The 20,471-nt window shown below is 43.9% G+C and overlaps 1 protein-coding gene across 1 annotated transcript in view; it reads right to left on the bottom strand.

Moving 5' to 3' along the window:
- The window catches only part of LOC134226794 (neuroligin-3-like), a 295,936-nt gene that overhangs the window by 263,651 nt on the left and 11,814 nt on the right, over positions 1-20,471 (bottom strand). Inside the window, exon 3 of the mRNA XM_062707784.1 lies at positions 614-752. Within this exon, the coding sequence (XP_062563768.1) occupies positions 614-752 (139 nt within the window). The remainder of the gene's footprint in view (positions 1-613; positions 753-20,471) is intronic.

Here is a 20,471-nt window from a genome sequence, read left to right on the forward strand (position 1 = left end):
GACCGTACAAAAATTTCAAAATTACAAAGCAAACAGCACAAGGTTTTCAAATAATCAAGAATTAGCCATCAATTCGAACATGACCTGCTCTGCGTCATCAATATGATCAGAATCACATCACTAAATGGTGGCTTAGGACCAGCCAAATTCACGAAGTTTTTAGCCGAAACGGATAGAAAAAAAACTGTCATGATGAAACACACTACCGTCCGCGCGCAAGGCTTACTTCGATCTCGTTATTTAAGGCAAACTACCTAGTGCTGTTAAAGTCATTTTACTCAAAACTCGGTTATTAGCCCAAACAACAGTTTTGAGTGAAAACAACCAACGTTTGGGTAGTTTGGGTCTTCTTTTGAGTTAGTTATAGTTTGAGTTAATTGCGGAAACATATCATGATGATTGCAGTAGTGGTTCAACAGATGATTTCACCAAGTTCATCATTTAGCTGAAACTTGGAACAGTAATAAATTATGATAAACATTTGACATCGCTGCTCAAAGTGCGATCTATAATATTCCCAAAAAATAAATCGAGAATTAAAAATTAAAATTAAAAATGGTAAACTTCAATCAGATGCACATAGATTTTTTTTTCGTAAAGCTAAACTTACCACTTCCGGGAACGTAGATGTTGAGTGTAAGACAGTCCTCGCTCTGGTTGGCAAGCAGCGGTTGTAGACGTTTCAAGTGCTGGTAGCGCCCCTTCGGCATGGAGAGCAGAGCGACAGTGCGGTTGCTGATGTCCGGGAAGCTCTGTGAATACAAAAGAACGAAAAACGTGTTAAAAACGTTACTACTTAATTATAACCGGGTGTCCCACTACTCGGATTCCTACAACATCGTTTCAATTCTTGTACGAAAACAGTGCGTGTTGTTCGTATTGTATAACTGTCCCATATAGATAGGCATTCAAGAAAATATGGTACAGATGTGTTTCTATAATCAGCAATGGACGAGAAAAAAAAACTTGGCCTCAATTGTGAATATCAAAGTGAATTCAAAAAGTCAAAGGAATGTTCCAAAGGTAACCAATGAAAGTTGCTTATGAGATTTTACAGATAGCAAAAAGTTTTACCGAAAGAGTGAAGAAATGTATTGTGCTGTGGCCATGAAAATTAAATTCCTAGCACATGGTTTTGTTCACTACTACTTGTTGCAGAAATTATCGTATTTTGTTACTTTTCAGGGACGTGCCTTAAGGGCACCGGCTAATATGAGCTTGAACTCTCAATTCTCAGAGTCGGCTACTTTCGAGGGGCTAATCAAGGTATTACTAGCGAAGTACACTACTTACAATCAACATTTGGTTTTTATTCAAGTGTAGGTGTAGAGGCCCTCCTTAGCCGTGCGGTAAGACGCGCGGCTACAAAGCAAGACCATGCTGAGGGTGGCTGGGTTCGATTCCCGGTGCCGGTCTAGGCAATTTTCGGATTGGAAATTGTCTCGACTTCCCTGGGCATAAAAGTATCATCGTGCTAGCCTCATGATATACGAATGCAAAAATGGTAACCTGGCTAAGAAACCTCGCAGTTAATAATTGTGGAAGTGCTTAATGAACACTAAGCTGCGAGGCGGCTCTGTCCCAGTGTGGGGATGTAATGCCAATAAGAAGAAGAAGAAGAAGTAGGTGTAACTTACAGAATAGTTTGGTGTATGTGTGTGGAGCCGGCCGGCTCCGAATCGACTGGGGCAAAGTTGGGAAAGACCTCATGGGTTGCGGCTGGGTCTAACGTGCGGGGTAACTAGCGTCAGGAGGTTTTGGACGGTGTGTTCAGCTGACCGAGAGACACTCGGTGAAGCTGACTTCAAGGGTTCGACGTAACGGGGGTTCGAAAAGCCTTCCGATGTGGGTCAAACGGTTGTCTGTAACCCGGATTCGTCCTCTGTACGGGCTTCACTTCCGTAAACAACTAGGAAGGCTTAGTTGGAAGTGCTCGATTCCTTGGACCTTGACTCGGCGTCCGTTTCAGGTTACGGTTAATGGGTCCTGATTTGATATGGGGTTTTCTCGCAGGTCAATTTTTCCACTCTCAAATACGTGCGTATTATAGCTCACAGCACAAACTGTATAAATAAACTTTTAGCTCTACTACGTATTGCTTGATCGGCGTACGATGTGGAAAAGAGCGCTATCATCGTACAGTACCCAGTAGCTTACCCTTTCTTTACGAAATTCCCTTTTGCTCATAGTCCTATTCCCAACTCGCGACAAGACGTGTTCTGTCCTCTGCAGCAGTTTTTCTATGTTTTGTGTAGTGTTCATGTTATACAAACTTTGTTTTTAATTCTATTTGACGGTATATTATTTATTGGATTCCATTCAAATATTCTAATTTTATCAAACGTGCATGTTTTTTTTATTATTTTTAACTTGTATATATATCTTTTATTTTAGCATAGATTATTTTTAAACAATATTTATTATTTACCCATGCTTAATGTTTATTCGGTATGCAATATAGGATTTTATGTCACAACTGTAACAATTTTACGACAATTTAGTCCAAATATACATTTGAACAACGAAGTACCTATTTATTTTTGAAGTGAATCTTTAAACAATCGAAGTTTCAACTTTAATCTTTAATCAACAACTATCCTCCATGCACTGTTCTTGCTGTTGAACATTGCTAAGATATCCCTCAGTAAGCAATGTGTTATCGAACAATATTCAAAATCAATACACTTCATCTTATTCCACCATATTCCTTTTCCTGGAAAGAATGCCAATTTATGCACCATTAGTAGCATCTCTCCATTCAAGACTCAGTCAATGATTAATGACCAAAAATGAACAACATTCTGCTGGCATTGGCAAAGCTTTTATCAAACTCTTGTTCATTTTTTGAAAAGGGCCGAATATACGTTCAAAGTTCAATAAATCAGTTCTTTTCCTTCGAAAAATTACAACTTGCAATTGAAGTTTATCAAACATTTATTATTCAGACATGTCAGATTTGTGAAATCTATCGCTTTGAAAGACAATCATCTCATTGTTACTTATGCTCTCTTGAAAAGTTAAGCGACTATGCTCCCAATCTTGATATCGTCCAACAAAGAACACCAGTGAATCGTCCGTTTAATCGTTTCGAAGAACTACACTCAGAAGAAACAAGAATACTTGCCGAATCGATGCCTCGTGTTCATCGTAGGTACATAGGTGGATCATTTGCAATTTAAAAATAATGATGAGATCCGTTACCGCAGACAGAAGAGATTCTCCATGCTGAGCAACCGATTCTATTTAAGACGACTGTGATGATGGTGATGACGATGATGATTATCGTCATCATCACCACCGGCATCATCTGCGGTTTTAGGTGGCTTGATTCGTGATTCGCTTATTTCGCTGGTTTCATCCAAATTCGACGTTGCCTCATTGAGCTATCATCTCGGTCGTTTCAATGCTCCAGCAATGTTTGGTGGCCTCCACGTCGTCGTCGACGGAAGAGCACCGGAAAACATGCAAAATCCATCTGTGCCTTTTGAATTATTGAGCATTCATCTAGAGAACGGTCGAGTAGGCAAACAGATGGAACTCACTCATCTTTTCTAATTTGATTGGAGTTTAATTTCAAGGAAAAATGATACCATCAACGAACGTCAATTCCATTTCACAGTTGAAACGACTGAGCAGTATAGTTCACTACTAGTTTACAAGTCTTGTATCGAATTTCCGGTGGATTCCAAAAATGTGTTTTCCTCTGATGTGCACTTTCATAGTTTTTAATTGAAAGCTTCTTTCTCAAAGGGAACATTTCTGCGTTCGACATTTAACCAATGATGCTTTGTTGATATGTCGTTTGAAAGAGATTCTTGGACTTCACAAAGTTTGGACCTTTACAATTTGGAAGGCCTCTCATACAGTTTGTTATCTTCTTATTGGCATTACATCCCCCACTGGGACAATGCCGCCTTCCACAGTTATTAACTGCGAGGTTTCTAAGTCAAGTTACCATTGTTGCACTTGTATATCATAAGGCTAATACGATGATACTTTTATGTCCACGGAAGTCGAGACAATTTCCACTATGAAAATTTCCGGGACCGAGAATCGAACCCAGCCACGCTCAGCATGGTTTTGCTTTGTAGCCGCGCGTCTAACCGCTAGGCTAATGGGGTATAGTTACTCGACCAGTTAGTCATAACAAAATTTTATCACAATTATATCAATATGTGTTAAAAATAACAGAACTTGTAATAATTTTGTTATAAATTCCCTGTCAAAGTTGGAGGAAAGAAAATTTCATGGTCGTCATAACATGATTATAACATAATGTGTTGAGTTTTTTTTTCCGAAAAAAGAATTGCCTACATTTTTGGCAGATAGGAATTGGAAAAAAAAAGAAGGTACCACCTTCAGTATAACTTGAAACTACATTCAAAGTTGAAGCAGCAGGACAAAGTTAATTGCCTACATTATGGATATTCTTTTTCAATAACATAATTTGTTATAGTATAAGATATTTTCACCGCTTTTTATGTAACACATCGAGTTATATTTTTGTTCGAATCATAACATATTTAGTAATATTTTTGTTAAAACTAGAAGAGATTTTGTTACAATTTTTGTTATTTTAACTACTAATGGTACATGTTTTATAACAACCGCTGTTATGAAAAACGGCTGTAACAGAATAACAAGTTCTGATATAAATCTGTTACTATCTACTGGTCGGGTAAATTCAGCTTCATCGCCCGTTCATTGGCAGCAACATTGGACAATTCGCACTATTTTGTGAAGAGTACAAACCTACACTATTTACTTTCTTCTATGACCACAAAACATGCTAATTCCTCAATAGTCCAAATCTGCTCAGGCCACGTCACGTGTTTTCCACCCACTATTCACAATAAATTAATTTGTATGAAAAAATTCTGCGGGCGAGGATCAATTTGGAATAAAAATTACTCGAATTGAGTCGAGTCAAGTACAAGACACTGAAGACGACCACACAGTTGTGGTCGAAATACGTATCTGCAAAGATAACGCAAATTAACTGGTGGAATTAAATGGACAGTACTTAATTCGTCTTAGACGGCTATTTTTCATAATATTGAAGAAATAAACAAAAACATTCTCATAATAATTGAGCTAATACAATTTAAGACAAAAGTTGGCAGTCAGATGATTCCGTTGCTTCGGTTTACATATCTTCTTGGGAAACTTTGCGCAACACAAAGAATCCAATAGAACAAGAATTTCGGTTTGTTGATTTTAATTTCTTCATTATTTATGGTTTTTCCTCCAATAACAAACTGCCTATAAAACGTAACAAATTTAGAAACCATTTCATACAATTCCCAGGTAGCTTGGCTAATTGCAAATACAGCGTCCCGAACCCAACGGTCTAGCAAAATAATTTATGATTGTTTTATTGTTTAATTTCCTCCCATTATATAACTCGGAAGGGAACGTATTTCACTAACGAAAACTCGTTTATGACCCCTCTTAAAAACTCGTTCACAGCTCTCCGGAGGAATCTTGATTCAATTTGTCCATTTAGTTCAGTGAGCCCGCGCCGCGGTCAGAAGTGAGAGTTTTGCTTTCTGCCGAGGCCACAGAATATACTCTTTTTTAGCACACTTCAGAACAATATGAAGAGCGGTGTCCGCCGCCGGGGATCATATCAAACAAAATGTGTACAACATGCGAATCAAAAGCGGGCCCAGGCTTACCCGAATAAACACTGCCCGGCCGTGTGTGTGCGGAGAAATATTGTAGTCCCTTGATAAATGCCTGAAATTTCATCCCGCACGGTGCAGCGGCGCTATAATCATCCACAACCTGATGTAATAAACGACTTACATGGCAAACACACACACACTTCACATACCCCCCAAAGTGGGACCCAGGAGTTCATACATATTTTGTCGGTTTCGTACATATGGGTGGATATGTGCGACCCGGAAAATTAGAACACGAATATTTCACCGTGCGAGCCAGTCTGCTGGGCTGGAGGGAGGCTCGGCGCTGCTGGTCTTTTCATGCCATTGTCGGTTGGGGATATACATATGAGAGGCAATTTCACGACCCGTCAACCAACTAAGAGGGACTTCGCAGAATTTGGCCAACAGTAGCACTGCACTAGAGTAGCGGTAGAAATGAGTGCAAAATTAACGAGGAATGTTATATTAAATAAAAACGAAAATTTTTGTATTCATCTATGAGTGCAATGAAATTAACTTATCGGCATGCTACAACTCGGAATGGATTGAATATCATTCAAACCCCAAAACATGGTGTATCTTCTATCTCAATTATTCCAATTTATAATTATAATTATATATGTGGAATTCTAATTAACTTCGAAAACATGGGTGTACATGTTCATGATAGAATCAGAGGATAAAGCAGACATGAAGATATTCAAAGGTATAGAAGTAGATTTAAAGGCGAGCGGAGGGCAAGTTCTCGCGGATACTTTTCGTTTTCTGCTAAAAAGCAACGAAAGTGAGATGAAGATCTCATCCTGGAAACAATTATCTTAAACAACCTGTACTACACTGGCGGAACAGCGATGTGAGTGATCTTGTCGAAGATCCAAATGAGCAGCAACAACTACAGCGTGTGCCAGTCCAAAAATCTCCACTGACGGTGAATTCGGCCAGCTTGGCCAAGATGCAAATCATAATGAAAACCATTGACATCAAGGCAGTGTATAAGCTCTGACGAAGCCCTCCTTAGTCGTGCGGTAAGATGCGCGGCTACAAAGCAAGACCATGATGAGGGTCGCTGGGTTCGATTCCCGGTGCCGGTCTAGACAATTTTCGGATTGGAAATTGTCCCGACTTCACTGGGCATAAAAGTATCATCGTGTTAGCCCTTATGATATACGAATGCAGTAATGGTAACTTGGCTTAGAAACCTCGGAGTTAATAACTGTGGAAGTGCTTAATGAACACGAGGCTGCAAGGCGGCAATGTACCAGGGGATTTAATGCCAATATGAAGATAAGAAACTGTATGAGAGGCCTTCCAAAATTGTAAAGGCCCTAACATTGTGAAGTCCAAGAATCTCTTTCAAACGACAAAGCATCAATGGTTAAATGTTGAACACAGAAATGTTCCCTTGGAAAAAGAAGCTTTTAATTAAAAACTATGAAAGTGCACATCAGACGTAAACAATTTTTTTTTAACCCGCGTGAAATTCGATAGAAGACTTATAAGCTGCGAGGCGACAATATCCCAGTGAAGGATGTAATGCCAATGAAGAAGAAAAAGAAGAAGATAAGCTTCAAAGCGGTCATTCGCGGTCTGCAGGTTATGGATACCAACGAAGTGAAGGAGGACCTATAGGTAGAACGTTGCTACTAGCTACATCCTCTGGAGGTGTTTCCAATGTCACGACACGACAAACAAAAAGAGTGCCGGGACGCCTGTATCTGGTTCATTTCAGTAAAGGTACTCGACATTATTATCTTCTGGGAAGTGTACCGTGACGCCAACTGGGACGTTACCCAATGCATGCGATTTTTTGCTTTTTGGTCATGGAGCACCCAGCAGTATGAAACGAAGGAATGTCCCATTCAAGAGTTGCGGTGGGAACACCGTACGGCCGATCGCTCATGTGCAAAACGAGCGGAGTACAAGCGCATTCGACCTTAAGCAGCAAGTCGGAATCAGTCTCGTCCTCGCCCCAACAGCTCTCGCTTCAACATAGAAAATTTTTCAAGCAATTCTCCAAACTCGGCTCACTCAATCGAGGCCCCTGGACTAAGTGCTCCTCCTCCAGGACTTTCCTACCGGGATCAACTACGCCAGGACGCAACTGCTCAGCAATAAAAAACGTGGCACAAAAATCGTTAACGGTTGATGATGACCCTCTTCTCACCCCAGAGCAACTACTACCTATTTTCTGGTCTACGACTACCTATCCTCAAATGTGGTCTCAACTACAACTGTCATACGCGTGCTGACTAAATACTTTGTCTTAAAGAGTTCATCATTCGCCATGGCTAATTGAGTGGCCTTGCTTCTCTGGAACGCCCACGCCGTCAAAGACAGGCCCGTGGAACTGCCTGATTTAGTCATGTGAGAGGAAACTGATGTAATTGTGTTAACGGAGACACATCTGAAGCCTAGAATCAACTTTTTTCTTCTCGGCTATGATGTTGTGGGACTGAATCGAATGCTTGCAAAAGGAGGAGAGGTAGCCATCGCGATCAAAAAATCAATCAAGATCTCGGCGCTACCACACTTTCGAACAACAATAATTGAAGCAATTGGAATCGACCTGAAAACAAATAATGGACCTGTTCTGGCGATTGCTGCTTTTTGCCCGCAACCGCAACAGTGCTAGGAAGAAGGATCGAAGCAAACCTTGGCGCAAGATTGACGTCTAAACTTTTGCTGCAGTAAAATTTCTCGAACTTTTTATCATTTGGAAGAATGAAAAAAAGGAATCCATGTATGGTTCGTAGTATCGAAATGAAACAACTTGGGAAATTGCCAGTACCATCCGAAGGGAGACCAGCGACTTAAGGATCAGCTCTCGCAAGAACCATCACAAGTACTGCGATGGTGACACTTCAAAGAGCCTCTGCTTCGTCTTCGGCAAGACGCGTCCAGGAATCATCCCAGCATCAACGACAACAGCAGATCTCGACGGACCAATCCAGCTTGCGGAACATCTTACCAATATACCGAAAATTACACCAAACTACCTAGCACGCTGATTCGAAAACTTCCACCAGTGGCAGCGAGTGAGGCTTTCAAGAATTTTCCAGATATTGGACCAGATGATTGAATCGTCTACATCAGTGTATTCATTCGTCTCGGACGAGGTTTCCAACTTTGAGGACTGCTCATGTAAGTAGAAAATTCACGACGGAAATGAGCGCAACTACCAAAGAAGCTTTGGTTAGTAGATGATTTGTGCTTATTTTACATAGAACTGGTGGATTTTTAGTCTTTGGTAAGTAAGGAACGATGGTTTGATGGATTGGTAAATGGTTTTTTTACCAAATACTTTTCCGATAAAATGCATCCAATTATTTTGTATTCCTCTATATGTATACCGAGTTGTGTCCCGCGATTTCAAATGCTATTTATATACTTGATTCGTATGTCATGTCTGAAATGCTCTATTGACCTAAAAAGTTTTGAAAACGATATTTTATACAGGACTACTTTAATCATTATCATATCAGGGGGGAAGGGGAATTTAATTTCTTTTTGCTCTTTTTTCGTTTCAGAGAGCGAGCAAAGGCGCTTAAACCTAGGCTATTAGCCAGGGCAAGGCTAATACCTTCGCCCCATCCGAGGAAAATCATCGGCAAGGATAATGGAGTGACATAAATTTCTTAGCAAAGTCACTCCCAACGTATTTCCACAAATTTTCTATCATTTGCTTATAATGATACTCCTAAACCACATACCCTACCCACCATCCAATTCCTTGACATCTATGAGGGCGTCGGTGAGTCGCTGGCCTCTCGTTAAGTAGATGTCATATCATCATTTCCTTCCCTTTCCTAGTAACGGAGAAGATGGGCGTGGCCGGCAATGATAGCTTTCATGTTTTATCATTTTGGACCCCAATTGGATTTCCATTGAATCCCAAATGGAAATCCATAAGCAATTGGGGTAAGAAAGGTAAAGAATATACATGACAACTATCAGTATGCAATCTACGAAATACTCCGTTACAACGCAATGCAACGCAACGCAACGCAACGCAACCGCAACAGTGCTAGGAAGGTCAAGGCAAGGTACGCCAAATCAAAAACGACTTGGTGAAGCTGACTCGTCAACACAAAAAGTTCATCATGACATGTGACTTAAATGTAAAGCAAGAAGCATGGCTCAACCATTGGCGAAACAAAAATGGCAACTCGTTATTCGACGAGGCACACTTAAGATAGTTTTCAGTGCATGCCCCGAAAGATACAACATACCTATCGCCGGCTGATGTTCCATCCTATCTGGATCTCTTTATGACGAACATGAACGTATCATCACCGATGACAATCAACGACTTGAGCACTTCGGCCACTTCCCTGTTAGCATACGGGTTGATCATGAAATCGTGTGTGGGCAGCGCCGCACTAGGGAGGATTATCACCATGTCAACTGGGTGGAGTTCCAGCGAAGAGTCTACAGACGCATCCAAACAGAAGGGTCTCTGGAGTCCAGGAAAGATATCGACCGGTGCGGTGGCCAACCTGCAGCAAGCAATTACGACAGCGGAAGATGAATTCATCCTTAGAGTATCGATTGTAAGTAATCAACTTCAATTAGACCCAGAATAGAAAAGTGTTATTAGCGCTAGGAACGTGTTTAGGTGACAAATCCAACGTACAGGAGATTTGTCAAAGAAGCGTAAGATGAGTTACCTAACCAGTACATTGCTTTCCATGTTCAACAAATCAAGTAGCAAAGTAGCTAATATCCTGAAGACTAAAACACATCAAATACCTCCCCTTAAGTGTAACGACAATCTGCTTGTTTCTCCTAATGAAAAGGCAAATGCAACTGCTTCACATTGTTAGGCAGCAACATGGATAGTCCTAAGGAGCAGCCGGTCTCAGATACACTTTCCACCACCGCGTATCACCCCATGCTATGTCCCTGAAAATAAAAAGATCCAGGTTGAAGAAGTCACGCAGCTCTCAAAAGTGCTAAAAAATATGAAAACTACAGGTTTTGACTCAATATTCAACTTGGTCCCTAAAAACCTGAGCATAACCGCTTTGCCCCAATTCACAAAAGTCTTCAACTGTACCCTCAATATCAACTATTTCCCATCCTGCTGGAAGGTGGTAAAGGTCGTATGATACTCGGGTCAACATGACCCCAAGCGCACTTTCAATTTGTATATGTACACTTTTTAACGCAAAGATGTGAAGCTCTGAAATGTCTTGACTCTCCTATTTCGTGGAAAGCTATGTTTCTGAACGTTGATAAGCATTAAAGAAAACTCTTTTTATCATTCCCAATATATCGGTGTACTCGGGAGTCTACCAAGTTCATATCACTATGATTTTGAAGTACGATTTATATATCGGGAATAGTGTCATTATATGATTCATGAAATTCATAATTTCATACATAAATGTTCGGGGTTCTGCCAAATCACACCAAGTGCCAATGAAAAATTTCCAATTTTTTGCCAAAGTTATCGGGTAACAAATTCAATTAATCACAGATCGCATCAGACATCGTTCAACGCCATAACTGAGGAAATGTTACAACAAATCTACGTTGACATAAAAATATCACAAGTCAGTCAAAAAGCCGCTTGGTGCGGTTTGGCTGAACCCCGACCAAATATATTTCGATGTTATCGCCTCGTGTTATGATAATATCAAATTTGTATTTCCCAGCTCCGTAATAGGAATACTTTTATTTTCAAAATAAGTAAGGTCTTAGGGAAATTGAACGGAAATTTTGCTGGATTACTACCTTCAGAAAATAGGTCAACCTTTAACAATAGGTTCTGTTGAGTATATTTTTCGAATTCTTTTCAGTATTGCAAACAGATTCTGTTGAAAACTTTCAAACGGATTCTGTTCGGAATCTTATATTTTCTGCCAACTTTACCGAAAAAATGATATGGTGAAAAAATAATTTATCGTGTCGTGTTGCTACTGGAAAAACGGTACTATAGACTAAAAACCAACTACAGCGAAAAAATCTGTAGAATAAAATGTCCTTATAAGTACGTATTTTATTTGAAAATGATTCACAAGAATTTTGTTTAAATATACAATATTCTGTAATATGCGATATGAACTGAAAAACCCAGATTAATCCACCTAGCGGTGATGGTGCCTTTCTCGTTCGTTCAAAAGGTTTGGAAAAATCTCAAATAACACCAATATGTGGATTGGTCTTATTCTTCATATTTATTTATATGCATAAAAAAATTCTCGCCAGACGCAAATTGTTGCAAACAAATCGGATGAGCATAAGAGCAAAAAATGGCATTTTATTTTGTAGTTTTAAAATTAGTATTTTTGCCATAACTTTTGACCCAATTGTACGATCCGGCCAAGTTTCTATAGGAAACAATGGGACAAGATTCTGCGTCGAATGCAATCTGTTGCGAGCGACCTGAGAAGCACACATCTTGCACATCAATCACAGTAACTTATATATGACCGGATTCAGTTACTATATGGTTACTGCAACCAGATTTGTTGAACTTGTGTTGGTTGGGGGGGAATAGATGAAGTCTAAGTGCTGAAAAAATGAGCTAGACTTTTTTGAACTCTTTTTCACAATAAATAGTTATTTGACCATAATATCTAAGCCCATAGCCCGATCTGGCTAATTTTCATTAAGAAAATATGAGACATTCTGCGTCGAATGCATTTTAATGCGAGTAAATCGGTTAAGAATAAGTGCCCGAAAAATGAGTGACATTTTTTTAGCGATTTTTCCATAAAAAATGGTATAATTTTCGATCCCATAGTCCGATATGGCCAATTTTCAATAGGAAACAACGGGACAGGATTCTACGTCGAATGCAACTTGTTGTGAGCAAATCGGTTGAGGATAAGTGCCCGAAAAATGAGTGACATTTTTTACGCGATTTTTTCGTAGGATTTTGTATTTTGGCCATAACTTTCGATCCCATAGTCCGATGTGGCCAATTTCAAATAGGAAACAATGGGACAGGATTCTGCGTCGAATGCAACTTGTTGCGAGCAGATCGGTTGAGGATAAGTGCCCGAAAAATGAGTGACATTTTTCACGCGATTTTTTCGTATGATTTTGTATTTTGGCCATAACTTTCGATCCCATAGTTCGATCTGGCCAATTTGAAAAAGGAGACAGTGGGACAGAATTCTGCGTCGAATGCAACTTGAGGCGAGCAAATCGGTTGAGGATAAGTGCCCGAAAAATGAGTGACATTTTTTACATGATTTTTTCGTATGATTTTGTGTTTTGGCCATAACTTTCGATCCCATAGTCCGATCTGGCCAATTTAAAAAAGGAGACAGTGGGACAGGATTCTGCGTCGAATGCAACTTGAGGCGAGCAAATCGGTTGAGGATAAGTGCCCGAAAAATGAGTGACATTTTTTACATGATTTTTTCGTATGATTTTGTGTTTTGGCCATAACTTTCGATCCCATAGTCCGATCTGGCCAATTTCAAATAGGAAACAATGGGACAGGATTCTGCGTCGAATGCAATTTGTTGCGAGCAAATCGGTTGAGGATAAGTGCCCGAAAAATGAGTGACATTTTTCACGCGATTTTTTCGTAAGAGTTTGTATTTTGGCCATAACTTTCGATCCCATAGTTCGATCTGGCCAATTTAAAAAAGGAGACAGTGGGACAGGATTCTGCGTCGAATGCAACTTGAGGCGAGCAAATCGGTTGAGGATAAGTGCCCGAAAAATGAGTGACATTTTCTACGCGATTTTTTCGTAGGATTTTGTATTTTGGCCATAACTTTCGATCCCATAGTCCGATGTGGCCAATTTCAAATAGGAAACAATGGGACAGGATTCTGCGTCGAATGCAACTTGTTGCGAGCAAATCGGTTGAGGATAAGTGCCCGAAAAATGAGTGACATTTTTTACGCGATTTTTTCGTAGGATTTTGTATTTTGGCCATAACTTTCGATCCCATAGTTCGATCTAGCCAATTTCAAATAGGAAACAATGGGACAGGATTCTGCGTTGAATGCACTTTGTTGCGAGCAAATCGGTTGAGAATAAGTGCCCGAAAAATGAGTGACATTTTTTACGCGATTTTTTCGTATGATTTTGTATTTTGTCCATAACTTTCGATCCCATAGTTCGATCTGGCCAATTTCAAATAGGAATCAATGGGACAGGATTCTGCGTCGAATGCAACTTGTTGCGAGCAAATCGGTTGAGGATAAGTGCCCGAAAAATGAGTGACATTTTGTCGAGTAGTTTTGCGCACACACACACACACACACACACACACACACACACACACACTTAGGCGAGAACGTAGTAAGGACCAGGCGCACTCAAACCGGAGAGATGCTCTTCGAGCTAAAGAAGGACCCTACGGTTGATAGCTCGGTTATGCAAGAGCGTATTGCAAAATCGCTGGGCGCAGAGGCGGAAGTTAAATCCCTGACTCCAGAGATGGTAATAATGTGCAGGGATCTAGATGAGATCACGTCAGAAGAGGAGCTCAAGGATGCACTAAAGTCACAGTGTAATCTGGGTGAGGTGCAAATGACTATCCGAATAAGGAAAGCATACGGAGGCACACAAACAGCGATGATTCGTCTGCCAGTAACCGCTGCTAAAAAGTTCTGGAGGTAGGGAAACTGACAGTTGGATGGTCAAAATGCCCATTGAAAGCCGCCCCGCCAGTGAACAAACAAATGGAGAGATGCTTCAAATGTTTGGGCTATGGACACCGGGCAGGAGCTTGCAAAGGTCCGGACAGATCCAACAAGTGTTGGAAATGCGGAGAAGCAGGTCATTTTGCGAAAGACTGCACGCAAAGACCCAAGTGCATGCTTTGCACACCAGAGGACGGAAATGACCATCAGACGGGTGGCTACAAATGCCCTGTATATCAGAAGGCGATCGCAGGTCATCAGTAGTGGACATAATTCAGATTAATCTGAATCACTGCGATACCGCACAGCAACTGTTATGGCAGTCAACAACAGAAACGATGTGTGACGTAGCGATAATTGCAGAGCCGTATCGAGTTCCTCCTGATAACGGAAACTGGGTGGCTGATAGAACGGGAATGGCTGCAATACAAGTTATGGGCAGATTTCCTATCCAAGAAGTGGTAGAGAGTTCATGTGAGGGATTCGTGATCGTCAAAATCAGCGGCGTTTACGTATGCAGTTGCTATGCGCCTCCAAGATGGACAGTGGATCAGTTTAGCCAGATGCTAGAGCGGTTAACCGACAACCTGATCGGACGAAGGCCGGTAATTTTGGGGGGTGATTTCAATGCCTGGGCTGTGGAGTGGGGCAGCAGAGTCACCAATACGAGAGGGTATATTCTCCTGGAAGCTCTGGCGAAGCTAGATGTACGACTGTGCAATGAAGGCTCCGTAAGCACATTTCGGAGAGACGGGATTATCGATGTCACGTTCTGCAGTCCTTCGTTGATGGCGAACATGAACTGGAGAGTTAGCGAAGAGTACACCCATAGCGATCACCAGGCGATTCGCTATTGTATTGGGCAACGAAACCATGCGACAACACAGAGAAGAGTGACCGCTGAGCAGAAGTGGAAGACGAAAGCCTTCGACAAGGACCTCTTTATAGAGGCACTTCGACCGGACAACAGTTTCGAGAACGACGATGCGGCCGAACTAATAAGAAGGATGGTAGCGGCTTGTGATGCCGCAATGCCGCGAAAACTGGAGCCTAGGAGCAATCGGCGTCCAGCCTACTGGTGGAACGAGAGGCTCAGTGCACTACGCGCTGCTTGTCTTAGATCCAGGAGGCGGGCACAGAGAGCGAGGACGGAACCAGAGAGAGAGGAGCGCAAGGCGGCGTTCCGGGAAGCTAGAACCGCATTGAAACGGGCAATCAAGATTAGCAAGTCAGATTGCTACAAAGAGCTATGCCGAGAAGCAGACGCCAATCCCTGGGGCGACGCGTACCGCGTTGTAATGGCGAAGATTAAAGGCCCGTCGACGCCAGCTGAAACGTGCCCATACATGCTGAAGGAAATCGTGGAGGGTCTCTTCCCGAAACACAAACCGACTACGTGGCCACCGATACCGTACGGAGAAGAAGAAGCGATTTCCGAGGGTCGGCAAGTGTCCAATGATGAGCTGGCAGATGCTGCGAAGCGCCTGAAAATGAAGAAAGCACCCGGTCCAGATGGAATACCAAACGTGGCCCTGGAAGCTGCAATTTTGGCATATCCGGATATGTTCAGAACGGTACTCCAGAAGTGCCTAGACTCCACGTAACTTTCCAGAAATGTGGAAGACCCAGAAGCTGGTACTGCTGCCAAAACCAGGAAAGCCGCCGGGACATACGGCCTCGTACAGGCCTATTTGCCTGATAGACACAGTTGGGAAACTTCTGGAGAGGATCATCCTAAACAGACTGACGAAGTGTATGGAGGGTGAGCGTGGACTGTCAAACATGCAGTTTGGATTCCGCAAAGGAGTATCGACAGTGGATGCAATTCGCACTGTGCTCGAGAGTGCTGACAAAGCATCTAAACAGAAGCGAAGAGGAGATCGATACTGCGCAGTGGTTACGATAGACGTAAAGAACGCGTTCAACAGTGCCAGCTTTGAAGCCATTGTCGCTGCGCTGCATAGAATGCGGGTTCCTGAATATCTTTGTCGCATCCTGAAGAGCTACTTTGAGAGCAGAGTCCTGGTGTACGACACGAACGAAGGGAAAAAGTCGATGCGTGTTACAGCGGGTGTTCCTCAGGGCTCCATACTCGGCCCAACCCTCTGGAACGGAATGTATGATGGAGTCCTGACATTGCGGCTGCCCAGGAAAGTGAAAATCGTGGGTTTTGCGGACGACGTGTCATTAACAGTGATGGGCGAGACACTCGAAGAAGTGGAGGCGTCTGTGACAGAGGCAATAGCCACGATCGAGAGCTGGATGAATGGAGTTAAGCTACAAATAGCTCACCACAAAACGGAGGTGCTATTAGTCAGCAACTGCAAGGCTATCCAGCGGATGGAAATCGTCGTCGGAGGACATGCGATTGCTTCGAAGCGATCACTGAAGCACCTGGGAGTGATGATCGACGACCGGCTAAATTTCAACAGCCACGTTGACTACGCCTGTGAAAAGTCGGCGAAGGCAATGAACGCAATAGCGAGGATCATGCCAAACGTTGGCGGCCCACGAAGCAGCACGAGGCGTCTGCTAGTTAGTGTCTCGTCATCGATACTGCGGTATGGGGTTCCTGCCTGGGGCAAAGCACTGCAAACCAAGCGGAACCGGGAAAAGCTGAAAAGTGTGTTCCGGCTGATGGCCATACGAGTTGCAAGTGCGTATAGAACGATATCGTCGGAGGCAGTATGCGTTATCGCCGGGATGGTACCCATTTGCATCACCCTGGCGGAAGACATCGAGTGCTACCAGTGCAGAGACACCGGAAGCATGAGAAAGGTGGCGAAAATTCGCTCGATGGCGATGTGGCAGCAGAAGTGGGACAGTACTGAGAAAGGAAGGTGGACCCACCGGCTCATTCCAAATCTGTCGACGTGGATGAATAGAAAGCATGGCGAAGTAAACTTCTACATGACGCAGTTCCTGTCGGGCCACGGATGCTTTCGGAAGTATTTACATCGGTTCGGACACACCAATTCCCCGCTATGTCCAGAATGTGAGAATGTTGAAGAGACGCCGGAGCACGTGGTGTTCTATTGTCCGCGGTTTGCGGAAATTCGTAGAGAAATGCCTGTCTCAAGGGCGGATAATATCGCAGAGCAAATGTGTCACGAGGAAAACACGTGGAATTCGGTAAGCAGAGTCGTGACGCACATACTGTCGGAGCTGCAGCGTAGATGGAGGCGAGATCAGCGAATAAGTGCCAATTCTGGGGAGTATTCAGCGCAGTGAGCAGTGTTTGGCTTCGGGTCGTCGCGGCGCCGGTGAACCGGAAGTTTTCTGCCAACCGAAATCCTCGGACCGACCTCGGCACTCGAACAGCCAACCTGCAGAAGAAAGAAGAAGAAAGCGATTGGGGTACGTAGGGCACCGGAGGACGATGTCGAGAAAATGCGTGAAAGCGTCCCCTGCGATAGCCGCCGGTAGTCGGGGCACCACCAGTGCGGAAGTTTCCTTCACCGGAACTGGTGGACCACCCTCGACGCCGGGGGGAGTCAGGAGGATTCGAGTCAGGAAGTTCGGTGCATGACCGTCGAGGGATCGAGACTACGTTGCAGTGGAGCAGTGGATTAGCCAGCCAATCGGCGAACTAGCCTAAGCTAGGGGCCGGAATTTTAGAAGAAGTGCATGAGCACAGCCCCCCCCGAAGTAGTCGCAGCATCCCGTGGTCCCGGGGGGATCGAGGCAAGGAGGATAAGGGACCCGGTTTATCCGGGAGGCACATTTTTAGCAGGTCGGGAGGAGCCCATCCCTGTTCGCCTTCGAGCATAGTGTGGATGCTCGAGGTGTCTGTCGCGCAGATTTTTGATGGCCTTTAACCCTTGTAAAAAAAAAAAAAAAAAAAAAAAAAAACACACACACACACACACACACACACACACACACACACACACACACACACACACACACACACACATCACCTCAGGGCAGCAGGGACTTTGTCCAAGGGCTTGACGACCCCTCCCCATGGCCACTGCGAGTTAGGGGGCCTGTCTAGGATGTGGTGGGGTTTGACAGTGGGCTCTGTTGAACCTCTATAAAAAGCTGCATGTGTCTGCAAGCAGGCCCTATCACAGCGACCGTGCGCCGCTCAAAGCACACAAGCCCAAGAGGAGTGCCAACCGGCACATCAGGATTCACACCAGTAAGATCCTGATTATGGTATATTGGTCACGGCAAACGACATTGGACGATTCTCGGTTTATGGATAGGAGTAGGCGTATATGGGCTGACAGTCGAGCTATTCTGTTTCGTGAGTAAAAAGAGTGACATCTTCTTGAAATGGCAAGCAGGCTAATGGTTCGTCTGCCTCCGTCCCGATAAACAACCTGGCAGGCCTCCGGTAACGCTCAAAACCTGTCACCTATCCCGGTGGGTAGTAGGTTCAGATGCACCATTCCTGACTTACACCGATCCGGCTCTGAACACGGTGTTATAAGGCACCGGAGTCAACCCTTGCATGGACCTCACTGTTTACAAAGGCACCCATGGGATCATAAGAGGCGACTATCTACAACAGGTAGAGATAACGGCCCGGAGGGGACCCTTTAACATGGAAACAAATTCTACAAACAACGAAGGAGCAGGCGGGGCGAATGTTTTCGCAAAGAGTGGGAAGCTGCAGCGATCTCCAGTGATGTCGCAGGCAGCAGTAGCGAGTACCAGTAGTACGGCCAAGACTGCTGAGTACCAGGCAGGCCAACAGGAGCTAGGATCCGGGAATAGGGTGTCCACCCAAAAATCGGAAAGTAGTGCGACTCAGGAGGAGCTACAATTCGGGAGGTCCAACCTGATGGAGGTGCGGAAGCGAGTCAACGAGCTTTATGACTTCGTGAAGGACAAGCACAATGTTCACACGAAGATCAAGCTTCTAGTGACAAGCATTAAGTCCGCCGTAAAAGCAGCCGAACACGAACAGATCGCGCTGAAAAAGAAAGCCGAAGCAGCTGAAAAGGTGCTGAAAGATGCGGCGGAGCATACAGCAGTTGAGACACAGCAGGCACCCAAAAGTCCCCGAACCACTCGCACGGAAAAACGAGGAAGGGATTCGCCTGGAGAGCAGGAAGGCACGAAAAAGCAACGGAACGTGCAAGACTTTGCCAGCGTTCTGAAGGAACGTGTCAAGGATGGTGAGTGGCAGACCGTGGAAAACCAGCGGGAGAAGAGGAAGCAGCAGAAGGAGAATGTGGAAAAGAGGAAGGAACAGAAGAAACAAGAAAAACGTCGTTCTCCTCGGGAGAGAGTTAAAGGTGATGCCCTGATCGTAGAAGCGAGCGATAAAACGTCGTATGCAGCGATCCTGAAGAAAGTGAGAGAGGACCCGGAGCTAAAAGACTTGGGTGAGAAAGTGGTGAGAACTAGGCGTACCCAGAAGGGGGAGTTGCTGTTCGAGCTGAAGAAGGATCCCACGATCAAGAGCTCGGCCTTCCGGGAGCTCATTGCCAATTCATTGGGCAGTGACGGTAACGTAAGAGCTCTAACGCAGGAAGCAGTGGTCGAGTGCAGAGACCTGGACGAGATCACGACGGAAGACGAACTGAGGGATGCACTGGTCTCACAATGCAAGCTGGGGAAGTGCAAATGACGGTTCGACTGAGGAGAGCGTATGGTGGCACACAAGTAGCAGCGATACGACTACCAGCAGAGGCTGCCAACCAAATGGTGGAGGCGGGCAAGGTAAAAGTAGGATGGTCGGTGTGCACGTTGAGATTCGCCCCACGAGTCACCAAGCAGATGGAGCGATGCTTCAAATGCATGGCGTTTGGCCACCAGGCGCGAAACTGCAAAGGCCCGGATAGATCCGGTCTATGTAGGCAATGTGGTGAAGAAGGACACGTTGCTAGGGACTGCACGAAGCAACCAAGATGCCTGCTCTGCAAACCGGAGGACGGAAACGACCATACGACGGGTGGCTTCCAATGCCCTGCATACAAGAAGGCGATGGCGGGCCGGGATTAATGGAGATCATCCAGTTGAATCTCAATCATTGCGACACCGCACAGCAACTGTTGTGGCAGTCGACAACAGAAGCAATGTGTGACGTGGCAATTATTGCTGAACCGTATCGGATCCCTCCTGACAACGGCAACTGGGTGGCGGACTCATCGGGGATTGCAGCTATCCAAGTGGTGGGCAAATTCTGTATACTAGAGATAGTAGACAGCTTAAGCGAAGGTTTAGTTATGTCCAA

This window comes from Armigeres subalbatus, chromosome 3 (assembly GCF_024139115.2).
Source record: "Armigeres subalbatus isolate Guangzhou_Male chromosome 3, GZ_Asu_2, whole genome shotgun sequence".
Classification (NCBI taxonomy): domain Eukaryota; kingdom Metazoa; phylum Arthropoda; class Insecta; order Diptera; family Culicidae; genus Armigeres; species Armigeres subalbatus.